Genomic DNA, 18,936 nt, shown 5'->3' on the forward strand with positions numbered 1-18,936 from the left:
GGTTGTAGTCAAGTAAACAATCAACTGAAGAAGCAATGTCACTCTTCAGTATGAGTTGTTCTAACAGCTTTATCTGGCAACTTGCCCAAACAAAACAAGTGACTCACCACTGTGGCAGGTATAAAGGTAGCAAAAGTTAACGAGCTATATCCCCATCCCAACCATAAAATATGAAGATGATGAATGGAGGAAAATAAAGTCCAGCCAGTCCAAGATGATACAGCAACATATAGCTTATTATCTTGTTTAAAAGTGGTTTTATTTTTAGAACAATATGAAAGGCTTTTGGTACTCTAAAATAATTATTAATTAAATAAGGTTTAATAGAAGTTAGCAATTTAACCAAATTATAGTTTTTTCATCTGTAATGAATGACTTTTGAACGGGAATGTTTAATGTTATATTCTTGGATGATAAATAATACGCTACTGAACCTTTAGAGTATAAACGACAGTTTTGTTTTGAGAATGTTTCCCGCCTTACGTCATCGTCCATGGAGGCGGTGAATGTGGAAAATGTTTGTTTACATAGTCACTAAATACGTGGCATAAACCTGGTAAATGTGAATATTATTTCAATTCATATTTTTTATTCATATTCATTTGAGCTTAACACAATTAATGTATAACTTTTCATTCTGACGTCCAATTACTGTATAACTCCACAAATTATTCCTCAACGTTCCCCAGCGTCATATAATTTTTTTTCAAACTACTGGTGAAGTAGTTGGCAGATACTGTACCACTTTCTGATTGAAAGATTCTGGAAATAGTGACATCATTCATTTGAGTGATTGTACCTCGTGTCTTGGTCACAACAACCACTTGACTCTGTTCATAACCCCCTGTTAGACCAGGTGTACAGCCTCCCCCACAACACAAATAGTTCCCTGAACCAGCAGACTGCTACAGGCACAGTTCTAATGTGGCAAACTTGGAGGTCCCTTGCCATAACCCCTTCAGCCAGAAGATAGAATTTCACATTTTAGTTCTTGATTTCTTACATTTCTCATTAAATGTTTAACCAAAGAAAGTGAGTGTGATAGAGTTCTTTACAGGAGTAAGTAAGTGACTTAACAGGTGTTGTCATTGATGGAAGAGACAAACTGTAGCTATAACTTATTTTGTTCCTTTTGTCACTTGTCTATACACTACTGTACTGTACTCGGGTCCACCCGCAAGTGTCAAGCACTGTCTGTAAGTGAATGATCCAGGGAATGTGTTGAAATGTGTTGGTTTGGCTTGCATGTTGTATTCAAGTGCTGGGAATATTACTTGAGACCTGAAGCAGAAGTGTGTGGGAGAGCCTGTAGGAGTGGAGGGTTTACTGTGTTAGTTAAGGTTGTGTTCACTAGTAGTGCTACACCTTAATTATGTACAGTGAGTTCTGCTATAACGCGTGTTTTGATAACGCGAATTTGCTCTAACGCGATTTATGAATTCGGAACAATATTTGTATAACGCGATCGCTTGTTTGCTATAACGCGATTTTTGCTTACTATTTCTCCAATTTTGTGGTATTAACTGTGAATATGGTAAAGAAGAATATCTCCAAAAAGCATTCTGATGATAGAATTCCCGGTGATTATCGTAAAAGAAAGGATATAACACTTGAAGAGAAGCTTGATGTTATCAACCTCAAAATCACCCTTCTCCCCCATCAAGTTACATTCATATTTTTTCAAGGTAAAGTGTTAAATTTACTGTATGATTTCATTATTAGATATGAATGTAACATTTATTTAGACTGTGCTATCCTTTGTGTTAGGCTAACTACTAAATTTTTTCGATTTCGAGTAAACTGCACCTAACCCTATTTTCTCCATAAGCCCTGTTATTTCTATTACGCGATTTTCTATAACACGATATTTTACAAGAACACAATTATCGCTATAGCAGAACTGTACTATATTAAATACTACTGTGTGAAATGTTTCGTAGGGGAAAAATTCTTAAATATAATCTTGTATAATAAAAGAAACAATAGACACTGAATATGTTTGTTAACTGGCTCATTATTGGTGCCCCAACAGGAGCCGGTGCTCTTCTCTACAACCATACGCGAAAACCTCGTGTACGGCGCTCAGGAGCCGGCAGCCGTCACCGAGGAAGAGATCGTCACTGCTGCGATGGAGGCTAATGCTCTCCCGTTTATCAACTCTTTCCCAGAAGGTCTGGATACTGTTGTAGGAGAGAGAGGAGTGATGTTGTCAGGCGGCCAGAAGCAGAGGATTGCCATAGCTCGTGCCTTAATTAGCAACCCTCGTATCCTGCTGCTGGACGAGGCCACAAGGTGCAGTATCTCTCTTGTTTTACCTCTTGAAATACTGTATGATTTATGTCCTGTGAGCAGTGGCAGACTAAGACTCTCAGGCTCCAGGTTGTTTGAGGGTCTGAGGCTCCAGAGTGTTAGGGGCCCTAAGGCTCCAGGGTGTTTGAGGGCCTGAGGCTCCAGGGTGTTAGCGGCCCTGAGGCTCCAGGGTGTTTGAGGGCCTGAGGCTCCAGGGTGTTTGAGGCTCCTCCACTTACTTCTTAAAGTACAGTACAGTCAGTCCTCGACTTACGACGGGGTTTGGGACCGACGACCAGATTGTAAGTCAAAAAGGCGAAAATAATACATAGGAAATCTAAAATGGGTGTCTCTTTTTCTTCTCAGCACCACAAAACTCACTTTTAAGCTTGCCAGCCATTTTAAAGGGAATTACAAACAAAAATTTTGTCAGTACACAGGGCAATCATTAACGTCGGGACTCGAAAATAAGTACAGTGGTCCCTCGGTTAACGAACGGTTCGGTTGACGAAATTTTGGTAAATGAATTACCTTCAATAGGAATCTTCAATCCGGTTAACGAACAAAAATTCGATTAACGAAATCCTTACGAACATCACGTTTTGTTGTGAGCATCAGCTGATGGGCTAGTCTGCCAATTCAGTAATCTGTTCTATGTTTACATTCGTTTCCAGTGGAGTAAATATCAAGAAAGTTGTGCTCTTTAATATCTTTGCATTTTTTATATAAAAATTATTAGTCATTTTAACATTTATTTAACATATTGATAATATATGCAGTACAGGGAACTAGTTTTTTGTGCGCCCATCAGCAGCTTGACTCAGCTACAAGGCGTCAGTTGGGCTTTGAAAACAGTGGAGTGAACATCTATTTTGTTGGTGTCTTGAATATTTTTGCATTTTTCATTGAAATTATTGATCATTCTGAAATTTATTTAACATATTGATAATATATAGTGCAGTGCAGTGTTGATTTAAATAAAATAATCTTGAATTACACCTAGTGAACTTAAAATTTTATTGGTGAAATGACGGCATCAAGCATGGGTCCCCTGAAAGGTAATTTCTCCTCCACTCCCACTTCCTTCTCTTCTCTCTTCTCCTCCACCCCCACTTTTAATTCCCATCGTCATCAGCAACCAGGAACCTTCTACATACACACCTCAAAGTAACTGTACTTTATTGCATTTTTTTGTACTTTGTATGCACAGTAAAACCTCGATTAACCGACCACATATGGGGGGAAGGGGCCGACGGATAATCGAAAAGGTCGGTTAATAGTACATAAAGTCTACGGAAACAAAAACATACACTTTCAAAGTACCTTTCCCTAACCTACCTCATTTAATTCCCTCTATTCATTTTTGTTGATTTGCCATTCATATTTCAATAGAATTTGCTTTAAAACATTAACCACTTTAGTAAATAAATATGAATCAGCACAGAAACCGTGAATAAAAAATAGAAGAGTCAAAGAACATCTGTCACCACAAAAATTGTGACCAAGTCCCAGGTTGTTGATCTGACTTTCTGCCTCATGTACACACAATTGCAGGGTCTCAATTGTTTCTCTTACTCTTGACAACACAACATACATACAGGTACATTGTTTCTCACTCTTGATTTTTTTTTTCATTTTTGCATTTCTTTATGGTTCTTTATTACTATTATTATTATGATTATCATTATCATTATTAATATTATTACATTATCACCCCTCAGGCCCCGATGTGGGCCAGTGACCTGTGCCCGGGTGGGCTAATCCCCGAAAAAAAAAAAAAAATCGGGATTGACGGTTAATATAGCTTCCTCTCTCAATATAGCTTCCTCTTCCTCTCTCAATATATAGCTTCTCTCTCTCTCAATATAGCCTCTCTCAATATAGCCTCTCTCAATATAGCCTCTCTCAATAGCCTCTCTCTCAATATAGCCTCTCTCTCTCAATATAGCCTCCTCTCAATATAGCCCTCTCTCATTATAGCCTCCTCAATATAGCTTCCTCCTCTCAATATAGCCCTCTCCTCAATATAGCCCTCCTCAATATAGCTTCCTCCTCAATATAGCCTCCTCAATATAGCCTCTCTCCAACATAGCCCTCTCAATATAGCCTCTCAATATAGCCTCTCTCAATATAGCCTCTCCTCAGCTTCCTCTCCAATATAAATTCCTCTCCTCAATATAGCTTCCTCTCTCAATATAGCTTCCTCTCAACATAGCTTCCTCTCTCCCTAACATAGCCTCTCCCCAACATAGCTCTTCCAATATAGCCTCCCAACATAGCCTCCTCCAACACATAGCCTCTCCAGGCAGCTTCCTTTAATAGCCTCCTCCCAACATGCCTCTCCTCAACATAGCCTGAACATAGCCTTCCTTAATATAGCTTCCTCTCTCAATATAGCTTCCTCTCTCAATATAGCTTCTTCTCTCTTAATATAGCTTCTTCTCTCTCAATATAGCTTCTTCTCTCTTAATATAGCTTCCTCTCTCAATATAGCTTCCTCTCTCAATATAGCTTCCTCTCTCTTAATATAGCTTCCTCTCTCAATATAGCTTCCTCTCTCTCAATATAGCTTTCTCTCAATATAGCTTCCTCTCTCTCAATATATTGAGAGAGAGGAAGCTAATCTGACAGAGTCCTCATCAGATTTAATTACACGCTCTATTTTAGTGTCATCAGCAAATTTACTTATGTTGCTGTCTACACCGATATCTATGTCGTTTATGTATATAATAAATAATAATGGTCCAAGTACTGAGCCTTGGGGAACTCCACTAGTGACGTTACTCCAATCGGATTTAGTCCCGTTAATGCTCACTCGCTGTTTCCTGTCCTGTAACCACGCCCTAATCCATTTTAGAATATCCCCTTTAACGCCATGAGCCTCCACTTTTCTTATTAGTCTTTCGTGGGGGACTCTGTCGAAGGCTTTGCAAAAGTCGAGATATACCACATCATAATTGTGCCCCTCATCCACTGATTCGAAAACAGATGAAAAGAATGTTAATAGATTAGTTAGACATGAACACCCAATTGTGAAGCCATGTTGGGAATCATTGATCAACTTGTGCTTTTCCAGGTGATTTCGAAAGGAGTTTGAAATTATTGCTTCCAATAATTTGCCTTCAATTGATGTTAAACTGATTGGATGGTATTTAGAGGATAGTGATCTATCTTCTTGAAAATCGGTATTACATTTGCTATCCTCCAGGCTTCTGGTACTACACCCATTTTTAAGGACATGTTAAACAACTTTGTTAAGGGCATACTAAGCTGTTCTTACATTGCTTTAATATTCTGGTAAATATCTCATTGAGACCTGGCGACTTATTAGGCTTTAGCTTGTCTATTTGCTTATTAACACCGTGTCTATTTGCTTATTACAGGTTGACAATCCCTTATCCAAAATCCTTGGGACCAGATGCATTTCGGTTTTGGAATTTTTCGGTTTTCAGAATGGTTAGGTTTTTTTCTTTTTTTTTTACAGGGATCAGCCCACCCGGGCACAGGTCATGACCCACATTGGGGCCTGGGGGCTAAATAATAATAATAATAATAATAATAATAATAATAATAATTCATAGGTCTAGGTCGTGTTTCTCACTTTTGATCTTTTTTTCATTCTTGTATTTCTTTATTATTATTATTATTATTATTATTATTATTATTATTATTTTATTATTACAGTATTATTATTATTATTATTGTTATCATTCTTATTTTATTTTTGTGTATTTTTTATTACAAATTTTATTTACTATGAATAATTGTTATTATTACTGTATTATCATTATTATTATTATAATTATTATTACTATTACATTTTCACCCCCCAGGCCCCGATATGGGTCAGTGACCTGTGCCCGGGTGGGCTGTTACCAAAATAATATTGCTCCACAAAAAAACTTTCGGTTTTGGGAATTTCGGATAAAGGGTTGTCAACCTGTAACATCGTTACTAGTCACTACTATCTCGCGTAATTAACTTTCTTCACTATCTCTGTATAGAGTCGGTGCCTCGGTTATCAAGCTTAAATTTTCGGTGGTGAAAACTGTTGAAAAATATTTATTCAGATTATTGCTCATTTCTCCGTCGTTATCGGTTAGCTCGCCGGTATCTGACTATATTGGTCCAATCTTTTCTCATGTTTTAGTTTGATACATTGAGAGAATCCCTTGGAGTTTGACTTCGCCTCCCTTCCTACCTTCAGTTCATTATTCCTCTTTGCTGTTCTTATCTCGGTCTTAACCCTACTGGCCAATACCTTATAATAATCTCGGAAGTAAACTTCACCATGATTTATTCTCCTACCTATAGCCTTCCTTTGTCCAATAATATTCTTTAAATAATTGTTTATACATTTAGGGTCATTGTTGTTTGATCTGAGTTTACTGAATGGTATGTTCTGCCCTTGTGCATTAAGTAACTCATTATTTAAATTGTCGTGGAACTCATCAACCTCAGGTCTCGTGATCAGGTCATCCTCAGCCGTCATATTTTGTGAGGATATCGTTGTCAGGTCTCCAGGTAAAGTGAGGTCGCCCTCTGTGGGTACATTGTGTGAGGTCATGTAATCCATCCCCAGACGTGATATCCCCTTCTCTCAGCTGTCTTTTCAAACTATCAAAGTTTGCCCTTCAGAAATCTGGGACTTTAATGGAATTTTCCTTGTGACTGCCAATAAATTCTAATTTGAATCTTACTTTATTTTTTTAGGGCATTAACCCACCAGAGCCCAGGCCACTGAACCCACATCAGGGTCTGGGGGGTGAAAATATAATAATAATAATATTAATAATAATAATAATTTAAAACAATTAATAGAAATAAATAAATAAAAAAAAAAAAAAAGCAGATCAATAGTGAGAAACAATGGGCAGTGACAACTTGGCTCTCCTGGGCCCTGTATAATACATCATCTAGACACATTAGAATCAGAGCCCAGCCATGAACAGAAGCAGTCACCAGTTATACTAAACAGTGGCACCTTGGCTCCCTTATAATCAGGATTTGTATGTGTACAGCCCTGTAAGAAAGCTTATTATCACCACTTTCATCAGTGTACAATAGTTCACATCCATATAAATACATGCCATACACACATGGATTTTAATTTGCAGCCATTGATTATTTGTGAGTACCCTGGATGTACCCAAGAATGTCTGCGGGTTGGCTAGGTGGCTGAGAAAGAAATTCTGTAAGTTTGATCTACGTATCAACCCAGCTGGCATTCAGGTGTCATTCGTTCTAGAGACGATAATTTTTACGAGGAAAAAATTGCAGTGTGGCAAAACCTAACCAACACAACTTTAATCACAAAGCATGGAGTTGACTTGAGGGTAGACTCTCACATTTTTTTTCTAAATTTCGATAAACTTTGAGTTGTTGTGGTCAATACTGCTTACAGTGTCTCATTAATATACAGTTCATCTGTCAGTGTAGGCTTATGTGGTGATCCAGTACAGTACAGTGCACTAATTCCCCCATTAACATAATTTCGTTATAACATCATTGAAAAAAATATGTATGAACCCGATAAATGTACGACAATTTTAAAAAATTTGTTAGGAAGGCGCTCGGCTCCTGGCTGTGATAACAGTTGGCTGTGACCAGCGTTGGCCACATGTTTGTGTGTTGTTGTTCATTGGTTGGTTGATGCTCTTCAAACATTCACTTTAAATACAATTATAAATTTATTTGAGCTTGGAAAAATATTGAATAACACAACCTTCTTGATATTTACTCCAATGGAAATGAATATAAGCCCTAGAACCGATTACTGTATTGGCGGACTAATCTTCCAGCTGGTGGTCAAGCCAAAACATGTTGACATGTTTTCGTAAGAATTTTGTGAACCAAATTTTTGTTCGTTAACCGAATTGAAGATTCTTATGGAAGGGAATTTGTTAACCAAAATTTCGTTAATCGAGGCGTTCGTTAACCGAGGGATCACTATATAGTCACATCAGTTGTTTCTTACCATCAAATGTAAAACAATATTTCATAATTTCATTTTTAATTTCTTTGATGCCACCATAAGTTGTGTCAGTGGAGGAGATAATTAATGGTATTTATGTTGTTAACTTACAGTGCCTTGGATGCTGAGAGTGAGAGCTTGGTGCAGGAAGCCTTAGAGCGACTTATGCACGGTCGTACAGTCATCACCATAGCTCACAGGCTCTCAACCATCAGGTAAGTGATCCACATTTTCAGGTGTTATAATAATGTAGAGAATAATAATAATAATACAAATATTTGAGTGGTGATGATCCAGACATGTTCATCTGTGTAGCCGGTGAAATCATCAAAGAAAAGCTGTTACATAAAGCAGAGATTCTTACGTTCTTGCCCACCACATTAAGAGTAATATCACTGATTACTGTGTGGCAGAAAATATACTGTAACTGGTGGTGTCTTTATTTAACCACTTGAAGACTTAAATGTTATGTCTCTTCACACAGGAATGCAGACCAAATAGCTGTGCTGCAAGAAGGAGCCATTAGTGAGATGGGGTCGTATGATGAGTTGATGAAGCTGCCCGAGGGAATCTTCAGAAAGCTTGTAGAGAGACAAACTATCACAAGCTAAGACCTGCTTCATCCACCTGACTCTCAACTAGTATAAGCTCTCAATATACTTGTAAATAATAGTAAACTTTACCCTAGAGACTTATTTTTATGTATATTAGCACAGTTTATTTATTTATAATTTGTAGTTATTCTTATAATATTTCTGCTGTAGAAATCTATCTAATTTTGTTGATATTTAGTTTCCTAGAATTGTCATCTTGTAAGGGGCAGTACATGTATGGTGTTACAGTACAGTATATAGAACTGTGTGTGTACTGTTTGATATAGTATGACACATTCTCCTCCTCATTTTACCCTTATTAACAAGACCTGAGGGATATAGAAGTAAATCCATCGGTTACGCCTCCATCTGTGCATCTCCTGAGTCGTCCTCTTCTGAGTGCAGTGCAAACCTGATGTCTGACAAGGCTGTGTCTCGTGCTTCCTGATGCTCAACACTCTTAACAGTGACATGGGAAAAGTACCCGTAATTACTTTTAACCAGATCTGTTTCCCCGTTTTCCTTTGTTTAACTTACCTGTGGTCTGAAATATGATGCTTGTACCAAGATATAACTTTAGCATATTAATATACTAAAGTTATATCAAGGAATCATTAAAATTGTGAAAATAAAAAATAAAACAGAACCAGACAGATCTATCTACACACGTCAGAAACTCGGGCAGTAAACACATCAGAAACTCAGGAAATAAACACATCAGAAACTGAGGCAGTAAACACATAAACTGAGGCAGTAAACACATCAGAAACTGAGGCAGTAAACACATAAACTGAGGCAGTAAACACATAAACTGAGGCAGTAAACACATCAGAAACTCAGGAAATAAACACATCAGAAACTGAGGTAAACACTGAAACTCGGTAAACACATCAAAACTTCGGGTAAACACATTGAAACTGAGGCAGTAAACACATCAGAAACTGAGGCAGTAAACACACTGAGAAACTTGAGACAACACATCAGAAACTCAGGAAATAAACACATCAGAAACTGGGGTAAACACATAAACTGAGGCAGTAAACACATAAACTGAGGCAGAAACACATCAGAAACTGAGGCAGTAAACACATAAACTGAGGCAGTAAACACATCAATTAGAGTAAACACAAATAGAGGCAGTAAACACATCAGAAACTGAGGCAGTAAACAATCAGAAACTCAGGAAATAAACACATCAGAAACGGGGCAGTAAACACATCAGAAACTCGGGCGTAAACACATCAGAAAACTGGCACAAACACATCAGAAACTGAGGCAGTAAACACATCAGAAACTGAGGTAAACACATCAGAAACTCGCAGAAACACATGAAACGGAATAAACACACATCAGAAACTGAGGCAGTAAACACATAAACTGAGGCAGTAAACACATCAAATCCTCGGACAAACACATCAGAAACTCGGACGGTAAACACATCAGAACTCAGGAAATAAACACATCAGAAACTGAGGCAGTAAACACATAAACTGAGGCAGTAAACACATCAGAAACTGGGGCAGTAAACACATCAGAAACTCGCAGTTAAACACATCAGAACTGAGGCAGTAAAACATAAACTGAGACGGTAAACACATCAAAACCGAACAAAACACATCAGAAACTCCATAAACACACATCAGAAACTGAGGCAGTAAACACATCAGAAACTGAGGCAGTAAACACATCAAACCGGCAGTAAACACATCAGAAACTCGGCAATAACACATCAAAACTGAGGCAGTAAACACATCAGAAACTCGGGCAGTAAACACATCAAAACTCGGGCAGTAAACACATAAACTCGGCATAAACACACAGAAACTGAGGCGTAAACACATCAAAACTCGGACAGTAAACACATCAGAAACTCGCAGTAAACACATCAAAAACTCTGCGTAAACACATCAGAAACTCAGGCAGTAAACACATCAAAAACTCGGCAGTAAACACATCAGAAACTCGGGCGGTAAACACATCAGAAACTCGGACAAACACACTCAAAAACTCGGCAGTAAAACACATCAGAAACTCGGGTAGTAAACACATCAAAACTCAGCAGTAAACACATCAGAAACTCAAGTAAACACATCAGAAACTCGGGCAGTAAACACATCAGAAACTCGGGTAAACACATCAAAAACTCAGGCAAACACATCAGAAACTCGGCAATAAACACATCAGAAACTGAGGCAAAACACAAACCGAGAAACATAAACCGGGCAGTAAACACATCAAAAACTCGGGCAGTAAACACATCAGAAACTCGGCGGTCATAACGACATAGAAACACAATAAACACATCAGAAACTGAGGGAGTAAACACATCAAAAACTGGGCAGTAAACACATCAAAACTCGGGAGTAAACACATCAGAAATCTGCAAAACACATAAACTGGGCGGTAAACACATCAGAAACTCGGGCAGTAAACACATCAGAAACTCGGCAGTAAACACATCAGAAACTCGGGTAAACACATCAAAACTCGGTGTAAACACATCAAAAACTGGGGCAGTAAACACACATCAGAAACTCGGCAGTAAACACATCAGAAACTGAGGCGGTAAACACATAAACTGAGGCGGTAAATACACAAACTGGAAACACATCAGAAACTGAGGCAGTAAACACATCAAAAACTCAGGATAAAACACATCAGAAACTGAGGCGGTAAACACATAAACTGAGACGGTAAACACATCAGAAACTCGGGCAGTAAACATCAGAAACTCAGGAAATAACACATCAGAAACTGAGGCAGTAAACACACATAAGCTGAGGGCTATTAAACCATAAAGAAACTGAGGCAGTAAGCTTATCATAAACTAGAGGCAGTAGCACATCAAACTCAGACAGTAAACACATCAGAAACTGAGGGCGATAAACACATAAACTGAGGCAGTAAACACATCAGAAACTCCGGCGTAAACACATCAGAAACTCCGGGCAATAAACACATCAGAAACTAAGGACGGTAAACACATCGAAACTGAGACGGTAAACACTCAAAAACTGGCGGTAAACACATCAAAACTGGGCAATAAACACATCAGAAACTGAGGCGGTAAACACATCAGAAACTGAGGCGGTAAACACATCAAAAACTCGGGCAGTAAACCACATCAAACTCGGGCAATAAACACATCAGAAGCTAAGGCGGTAAACACATCAAAAACTTCGGACGATAAACACATCAAAACTCAGGCGGTAAACACATCAAAAACTCGGCGATAAGCCATCAAACTCGGGCGATAAACACATCAAAAACTCGGGCAGTAAACACATCAGAAACTGCGGCGGTAAACCGTCAAAACTCAGACGATAAACCTAGAACTCGTAACACATCAAAACTGAAGATAAACACATCAAAAACTTCAGACGATAAACATCAGAAACTCGGACGATAAACACATCAAACTCGGGCGATAAACACATCAAACTCGGACGATAAACACATCAAAAACTCGGGCGGTAAACACATCAGAAACTCGGGCAATAAACACATCAGAAACTAGAGACCAAACACATAAACTGAGACGATAAACACATAAACTCAGGCGGTAACACATCAAAAGCTCAGACGATAAACACATCGAAACTTCGAGACGATAAACACTAAAAAACTAGGCGATAAACACATAGAAACTCGGACAATAAACACATCAGAAACTCGAGACGTAAACACATCGAAAACTCGGGCGGTAAACACATCAAACTGGGCGATAAACACGGCATCGAAACTGAGACGATAAACACATCAGAAGAACTCGAGCGGTAAACACATCAAAAACTCGGGCAGTAAACACAGCATCAGAAACTCGGGCAATAAACTTACATCAGAAAACTCGGGCCGGTAAACACATAAAACTGGGGCGGTAAACACATCAAAAACTCAGACGTAAACACATCAAAACTCAGGGCGGTAAACACATCAGAAACTCAGACGATAAACACATCAAACTCAGACTGATAAACGCATCGAGCAAACTGGGGCAGTAAACGCACAGAAACTGAGACGATAAACACATCAAAAACTCGGACGGTAAACACAATCAAACTCGGGCGAAATAAACATCAGAAACTCGAGACGATAAACACATCAGAAACTGAGGCAGTAAACACATAAACTGAGGCCAGTAAACACATCAGAAACTCGGACGATAAACACATCAAAACTCAGGCGGTAAACATCAAAAACTTCAGACGGTAAACACATCAGAAACTGGGCAACAAACCACATCAGAAACTGAGGCGGTAAACACATAAACTGAAGGCAGTAAACACATCAAAAACTCGGGACGGTAAACACATCAGAAACTCGAGACGGTAAACACATAAAAACTGGGGCATCGATTACATCAAGAAACTCAGACGGTAAACACATCAGAAACTCACAGACGATAAACACATCAAAAACTTCAGACGGTAACCATCAAAACTCGACGATAAACATAGCTGGAATGATAAACACATCAAAAACTCGGACGGTAAACACATCGAAACTCGAACTGTAACATCAAAACTCGGGCGATAAACACATCAAAACTCAGTCATCAACACATCGAAACTGAAGCAGTAAACTTATAAACTGAGGCATGACTTATAAACAGGGCGATAAACATCAGAAACTCGAACGATAAACACATCAGAAACTCGGACAGTAAACACGCGTAAGAAACTAAGACGATAAACACATCAGAAACTCAGGCGGTAAACACATCAGAAACTCGGGCGGTAAACACATCAGAAACTCGGCAGTAAAACACATCAAAAACTCGGGCAGTAAACACATCAAAAACTCGGGCAGTAAACACATCAGAAACTCGGGCAGTAAACACATCAGAAACTCGGGCAGTAAACACATCAGAAACTCGGGCAGTAAACTCATCAGAAACTCGGGCAGTAAACACATCAGAAACTCGGGCAGTAAACACATCAGAAACTCAGGCAGTCCAGTAAACATTGATAACTGGGGCATATAAATTGTTTCTTATTTACAGTACTATACAGTAGTGTACAGTATTGTAACTGGCCAAACTCTCCTCTACTGTTTCACAATCTGCTTAGTTCTGCACTAAGTCTGTAATTTTGTATTATTTTGGAAGTGTAAGTATTTTGTACTCTTCTACATTATATTATATAACATTTTGTAAAGTGTTAAGTAAGCATTTTATATATATATATATATATATATATATGTAATTTTTTTATGGAAATTTATATTTGATATTTTATTTACTATAAGGATATATAATTCTTTCACAAAAAACTATATGTAGCGCACCAGTGGAAGGTTATCGGTGTTGGAGCCAATATACAAAACCACTGTACTATACTGTGTTCACCCCCAGCTAGCTACTTGTCTAGATCAAAGGCAGCTGATGATTGGTTGCGAGTTACCGGGTTAATTTACACGAGCAGGGGTCACAAAATAATGACAAACTTCACAGATCTTTTTTTTTTTTTTACTCGTCTTCTTCACTTTAAGTTATCTACATTATCGAGGTGTTTAGCGTGTTAATTTTCACTTCTCCGGCATCACATACCATTCTAGATCAACTCTTAGTTGTTAATATAACTTATACAGTAATTTCAGAACTCTCTATAAAGAAAAGTAATTAATGAAGAACTCTGAATGAAGTCAAAATATCTCACTTGTTCACTGATATTGTCTGCTCTAGGTCCTGGTTGGGGAGCTGCTGTGAACCAAGTACAGTATAGGGAGTGTTGTGTTGTGTTCATGTTTGAGGCTTGGGTTTCTCTCTTGTTTCCAATGCTTCTGTCTTCACCTGGGAACAACAAATAATTGTACTGTCATATAAGATTACAGTGATATAACCGACTAGAATAACTCTCAGTTCATGACCATAGAGGTAGAGAGGAGCTAACTTCCACAACCATGTCAGTTGATCGGGGGGGAAAAAGTGAGTTTGTCATACTATTAATTTGTGTTGCATCTTACAGTTTATGGATGCAGCTCCTTGCAGACATGATTGTGTGGGGCAACAATACATGACACTTCTGCTTTAACTAACTCAGCTTCAGGCAAGTCCTCCATGTATTAAGCCTCAATTTGGCAAAGTCTCCTCTACAGTTCAGCACCGATCTTACGGGGTTGTTGGCTGGACGCTGACTGTGGGAGCACTCCTGTGTTGCTCCATGACCAAATTTGCAAAACTTACTGAAAAGCTTGAGTTAGAGTCTGTGGTGTTGTATCAAAGGTTGGTGAGAATTTATTAGATTTATGCAATTTTGTTTTTACTATATCAATATGTTTACTTATTTTATGTTGCTCTTTGTATCTCCAGTGAGTAGAGAGAATAAACTGTTATATGGATATATTTTTTGGTTTATTATTAATATTTAAATAATTGGGTATATACTACAGTACTGTACAATAATAATAAATGCTGGAATGACTTTTCAAGAGTTTACAAGTTTGGTGGCTTGGCTTTGTGTCTCATTGTCTACTGTGCATTTTATATTGTTCTTACTGTGTGCTTCACCTTGTTTACAAACACTGACCTACCTTGTGTTGTCTCTGAAGTTCACCTTGTGGGGCACCAGCAATGTTCCAAGTTAAGAGTCATTGAAGGATTAAAGTGTTTCAGTTGAGAGGAAAGTGAACCACAAATATGAGTAAGATTGGGCGACCAAAGAAAGATTATACGGAAGAGGAAGACAACTCTTTCATACACATAGACATGTTGGTGTTCATGTTATGAGTTGGTCATCTCAACAATGTAGACCTTTGATCAAACAACAGCAAACAGTCCAATGTATTTTCTATTATATACAGGACAGTAAAACCTCTATACATTGGACTTTTGTATAACAGAATTATTATTTTTTTTTTTACTCTGTGGTGGTCCGGACTGCCCCTCTATTTATCGGAATTAAAAACAAAAAAGTCTGGAAAATCGTGCATCATTTCGGACGGTTTGTGCGTTCTAACATGCCTGAGTGTCACGTGCCTCAGTCTAAGTCCTTCATTCATACATATTACTGCCCCTCACTCACTACCTTCACTCATTTATATGAACTTTAATGGTTTACAACAAACTTTTCATGTTGTGATGGTTTCCCCGACCCCATCAACGTCTAGTGTCTCTACACTAATATTACGTTTATATAGTTAATATTAAGTATAGTTTGAGAAATGAAAAGAACCAAGTACAGTACATTACCTGTACAGTATTGTTTAAGTTATAAATATAAAATGATTACTATCCAGTTTAAATTTTAAGTGGCAAACAGTTAACATACTGATCTGTAAAAGTACCTCAAACTAAATTGTACCTAAACATCGTAAGTGCGTCGTCTACTTCCACTATTGAGTCTACCATCTCTAGCATCTAATATAGTAAATAAAAACACCTTTATAATTTGCATATATTTTGTTCTGTTTCACCCATAAACGATGGCTAGCGTTTTATATACGTAGATTATATATTGTCTTCAATGGGGATACATACTTTTATCCTCTTCACCACTGATTGGGTCATTAACTGCTTGGGCGATCGGTCACGCCTCTTACTCACTGTTGGCGAGTACTGGGCATGCACCGGCTCCTGAATGTACCTGAACCCGCTCCAGTGTTGGTCAAGTCTTGTCTTGAAAGAGCTCACACTCGGTGCCGTCACAACACTTTCTGGTAGATTGTTACAAGAGTTCACAACTCTCACTCCGAAAAAGTTTACCCTCACAAGTTTCTGGACTTGCGGCTTCTTCAACCTTGAGCTGTGACCCCTTGTGGGGTGAGCGTCCGCCAGCTCCAAGTAAGGACACTTGACTGAGTAGTGCCCCTTGAGATGCTTATACACCTTAATTAGGTCACCCCTTGCCCGTCTGAAGTATAAGCTAGGCAAGTTCAGGCGCTCCAATCTCTCAGGGTAGTTGAGGTGCTGAAGTGCAGGCACCAGTCTGGTGGCCCTCCTTTGAACATTTTCAACCAACTGACAGTCCCTAGCATATCTCGGGGACCAGACGGGGTGGCAGTACTCAAGATGGGGAAGCACTTCACTCTTGAAGATTGTTACGAGGGACGGACAGTCTAGATATCTGAACGACCTTCTTATATGACCTAATAATATAGTTGCTTGATTCACCTTCTTCTCACAATGGTCTGAGTTCTTCAGCTCATTGTCAACATACACACCCAGGTCCTTTTTGCATGCAGTTTCTTTGTTCTGTTGGGACATGTGATACGCCTCCTTACCGTTGGTACGCCCCAGGTGCAGCCTCTTACACTTCGTGAATTGAATCTCAGCAGCCATTTCTTCGACCATTCTTGAAACTCACAGAGATCCTTCTGCAGCTCTTCACAATCCGCTTGGTTCTTAATTTCCCGAAATAACTTGGTATCATCCACAAACATTTGTATGGAGGAGTGTACAGCTTCTGACATGTCATTTATGAAGCAAACAAACAACAGTGGGCCCAATACACTGCCCTGTGGTACCTGGTTGTGACAGGTACACATGATGATTTTGTGCCATTAATCACCACACACTGCTTATGGTCATGGAGAAAGTCTCCGATCCATGCTAGGACACTTCCCTGAATCCCATACCCTTCCAGTTTAATTTTCAGCCTTTCATGGGGTACACTGTTGAAAACCTTGGCAAAATCTAGGTTTAAATTGTTGATATTACCACCCCGTTCCAAAATATGGGTCCAAACATCTAGTACCTAGAGTAATTGTGTTAAACAGGAGCGCCCCGGCATAAAACCGTGTTCGCAATCCTTTACAAGGTTGTTTCGTAGTAGATGTTCCATCACGGCATCTCTGATAATACTCTCAAGTACTTCACATTCTATGCTGGTCAGGCTCACTGGTCTATAATAACACTAGGCAACAAATTAAAAAAAGTTCCATAACATGGTTCAGAGCAGCTTCCTTTTGGTAATATTAAGGTGCTAATTTCAAATCTGGCAATAAAAATTTTCTGGCACGTAGAGTTTATTTGTTATATAAAAAAATTAAATCTTACAAATACAAAAACTGAAAAATACTATTTTTCCAGTTACTTTTTTCTTCGTCATCACTAAAATACAATAAAGAATGAAAACAATCATAAGAAGACACAAAAAGTATTACATTAGCCTCTGTATGGGCATTTGTTATTTTATTTCATCCTTTTATGTGTTGTATTGTCCTCCAATTGTAAAAACTAGTCCCCCATCTTCGCAGGATCCCAACTACCCTGGTACCTTTCCTCCATTCGTCTAATGTTGTGATGAAATCGCTTTCCCTGTTTATTGCTAATCACCCCCAGATTCTCAGGAAAGAAGTCCAAGTGCGAGTGTAGGGGGTGGACTTTCAGGGACATCCTGCATCCTAAGTTTTTGTAGTCTTTTACGAGTTCCTATATAGGTACAAGTTTTCTTCTTTTTTGTTTTCAAGAAACCCCTTGACTACAGATGTGAAGGATTTCCACGCAACTAACTCATTTTCATTTAGTTTGTTTTCAAAGTCGTCATCACGAAGTAACTTTCTTATCTGTGGGCCAACAAAGATACCGGTACCCTCTTTGACTTAGCATCACTGAGCTGTGGGAATTTTCTCCTCAAGAACACAAACCCATCACCTTGATTGTCCAAAGCCTTCACAAAACTCTTCATTAGTCCCAGATTAATGTGTAAAGGAGGTAGAAATACATCGTTTGGTTCTACCAAGGGAGTATATTTAATGTTGCCAGTCCTTTGTATTGTAGTGTTTTTCTGTTGCTCTGCTTTCAAACTGCTTTCAAACTAAACTTGGAGGAATCTATAAAAGCCGCCATTCCTTTGGGTCATGTTTTTCTCCCAACTCTGACATCATTCCATCAGTACACACACAAGAGGGAATCCTGCATACTGTACAATGAAGATAATGTAATATTTATTTTCCTCAAAACAGAAATTCTTGTCTGCTTCGCTACCAAGTTCCATTCCTTCAGTCTTGTAGCTAAAAGTTCCACCTGATGTTTTGACAGACGGAGATCACATACAAGATCATTAAGTTCATTTTGTTCTAAAAGATGTGGTTCATTGGCAGTCTGGTCAATGAAAAGAGGATCATGGGATGATTCTGGGA

At 38.6% G+C, this 18,936-nt stretch overlaps 1 protein-coding gene across 1 annotated transcript; it reads left to right on the plus strand.

The window, feature by feature from the left end:
* Positions 1-2,032: 2,032 nt before the first annotated feature.
* LOC121862069 (ATP-binding cassette sub-family B member 10, mitochondrial-like) lies at positions 2,033-9,502 on the plus strand (the record flags this gene model as incomplete). The annotated part of the gene is given in 3 exon segments (XM_042360004.1): positions 2,033-2,292; positions 8,377-8,478; positions 8,748-9,502. Coding segments are annotated over 3 exon segments (489 nt in total), but the record flags the coding sequence as incomplete, so codon positions are not given.
* Between the last annotated feature and the right edge of the window lie 9,434 nt (positions 9,503-18,936).

This window comes from Homarus americanus, unplaced genomic scaffold (assembly GCF_018991925.1).
Source record: "Homarus americanus isolate GMGI-L3 unplaced genomic scaffold, GMGI_Hamer_2.0 scaffold25013, whole genome shotgun sequence".
Classification (NCBI taxonomy): domain Eukaryota; kingdom Metazoa; phylum Arthropoda; class Malacostraca; order Decapoda; family Nephropidae; genus Homarus; species Homarus americanus.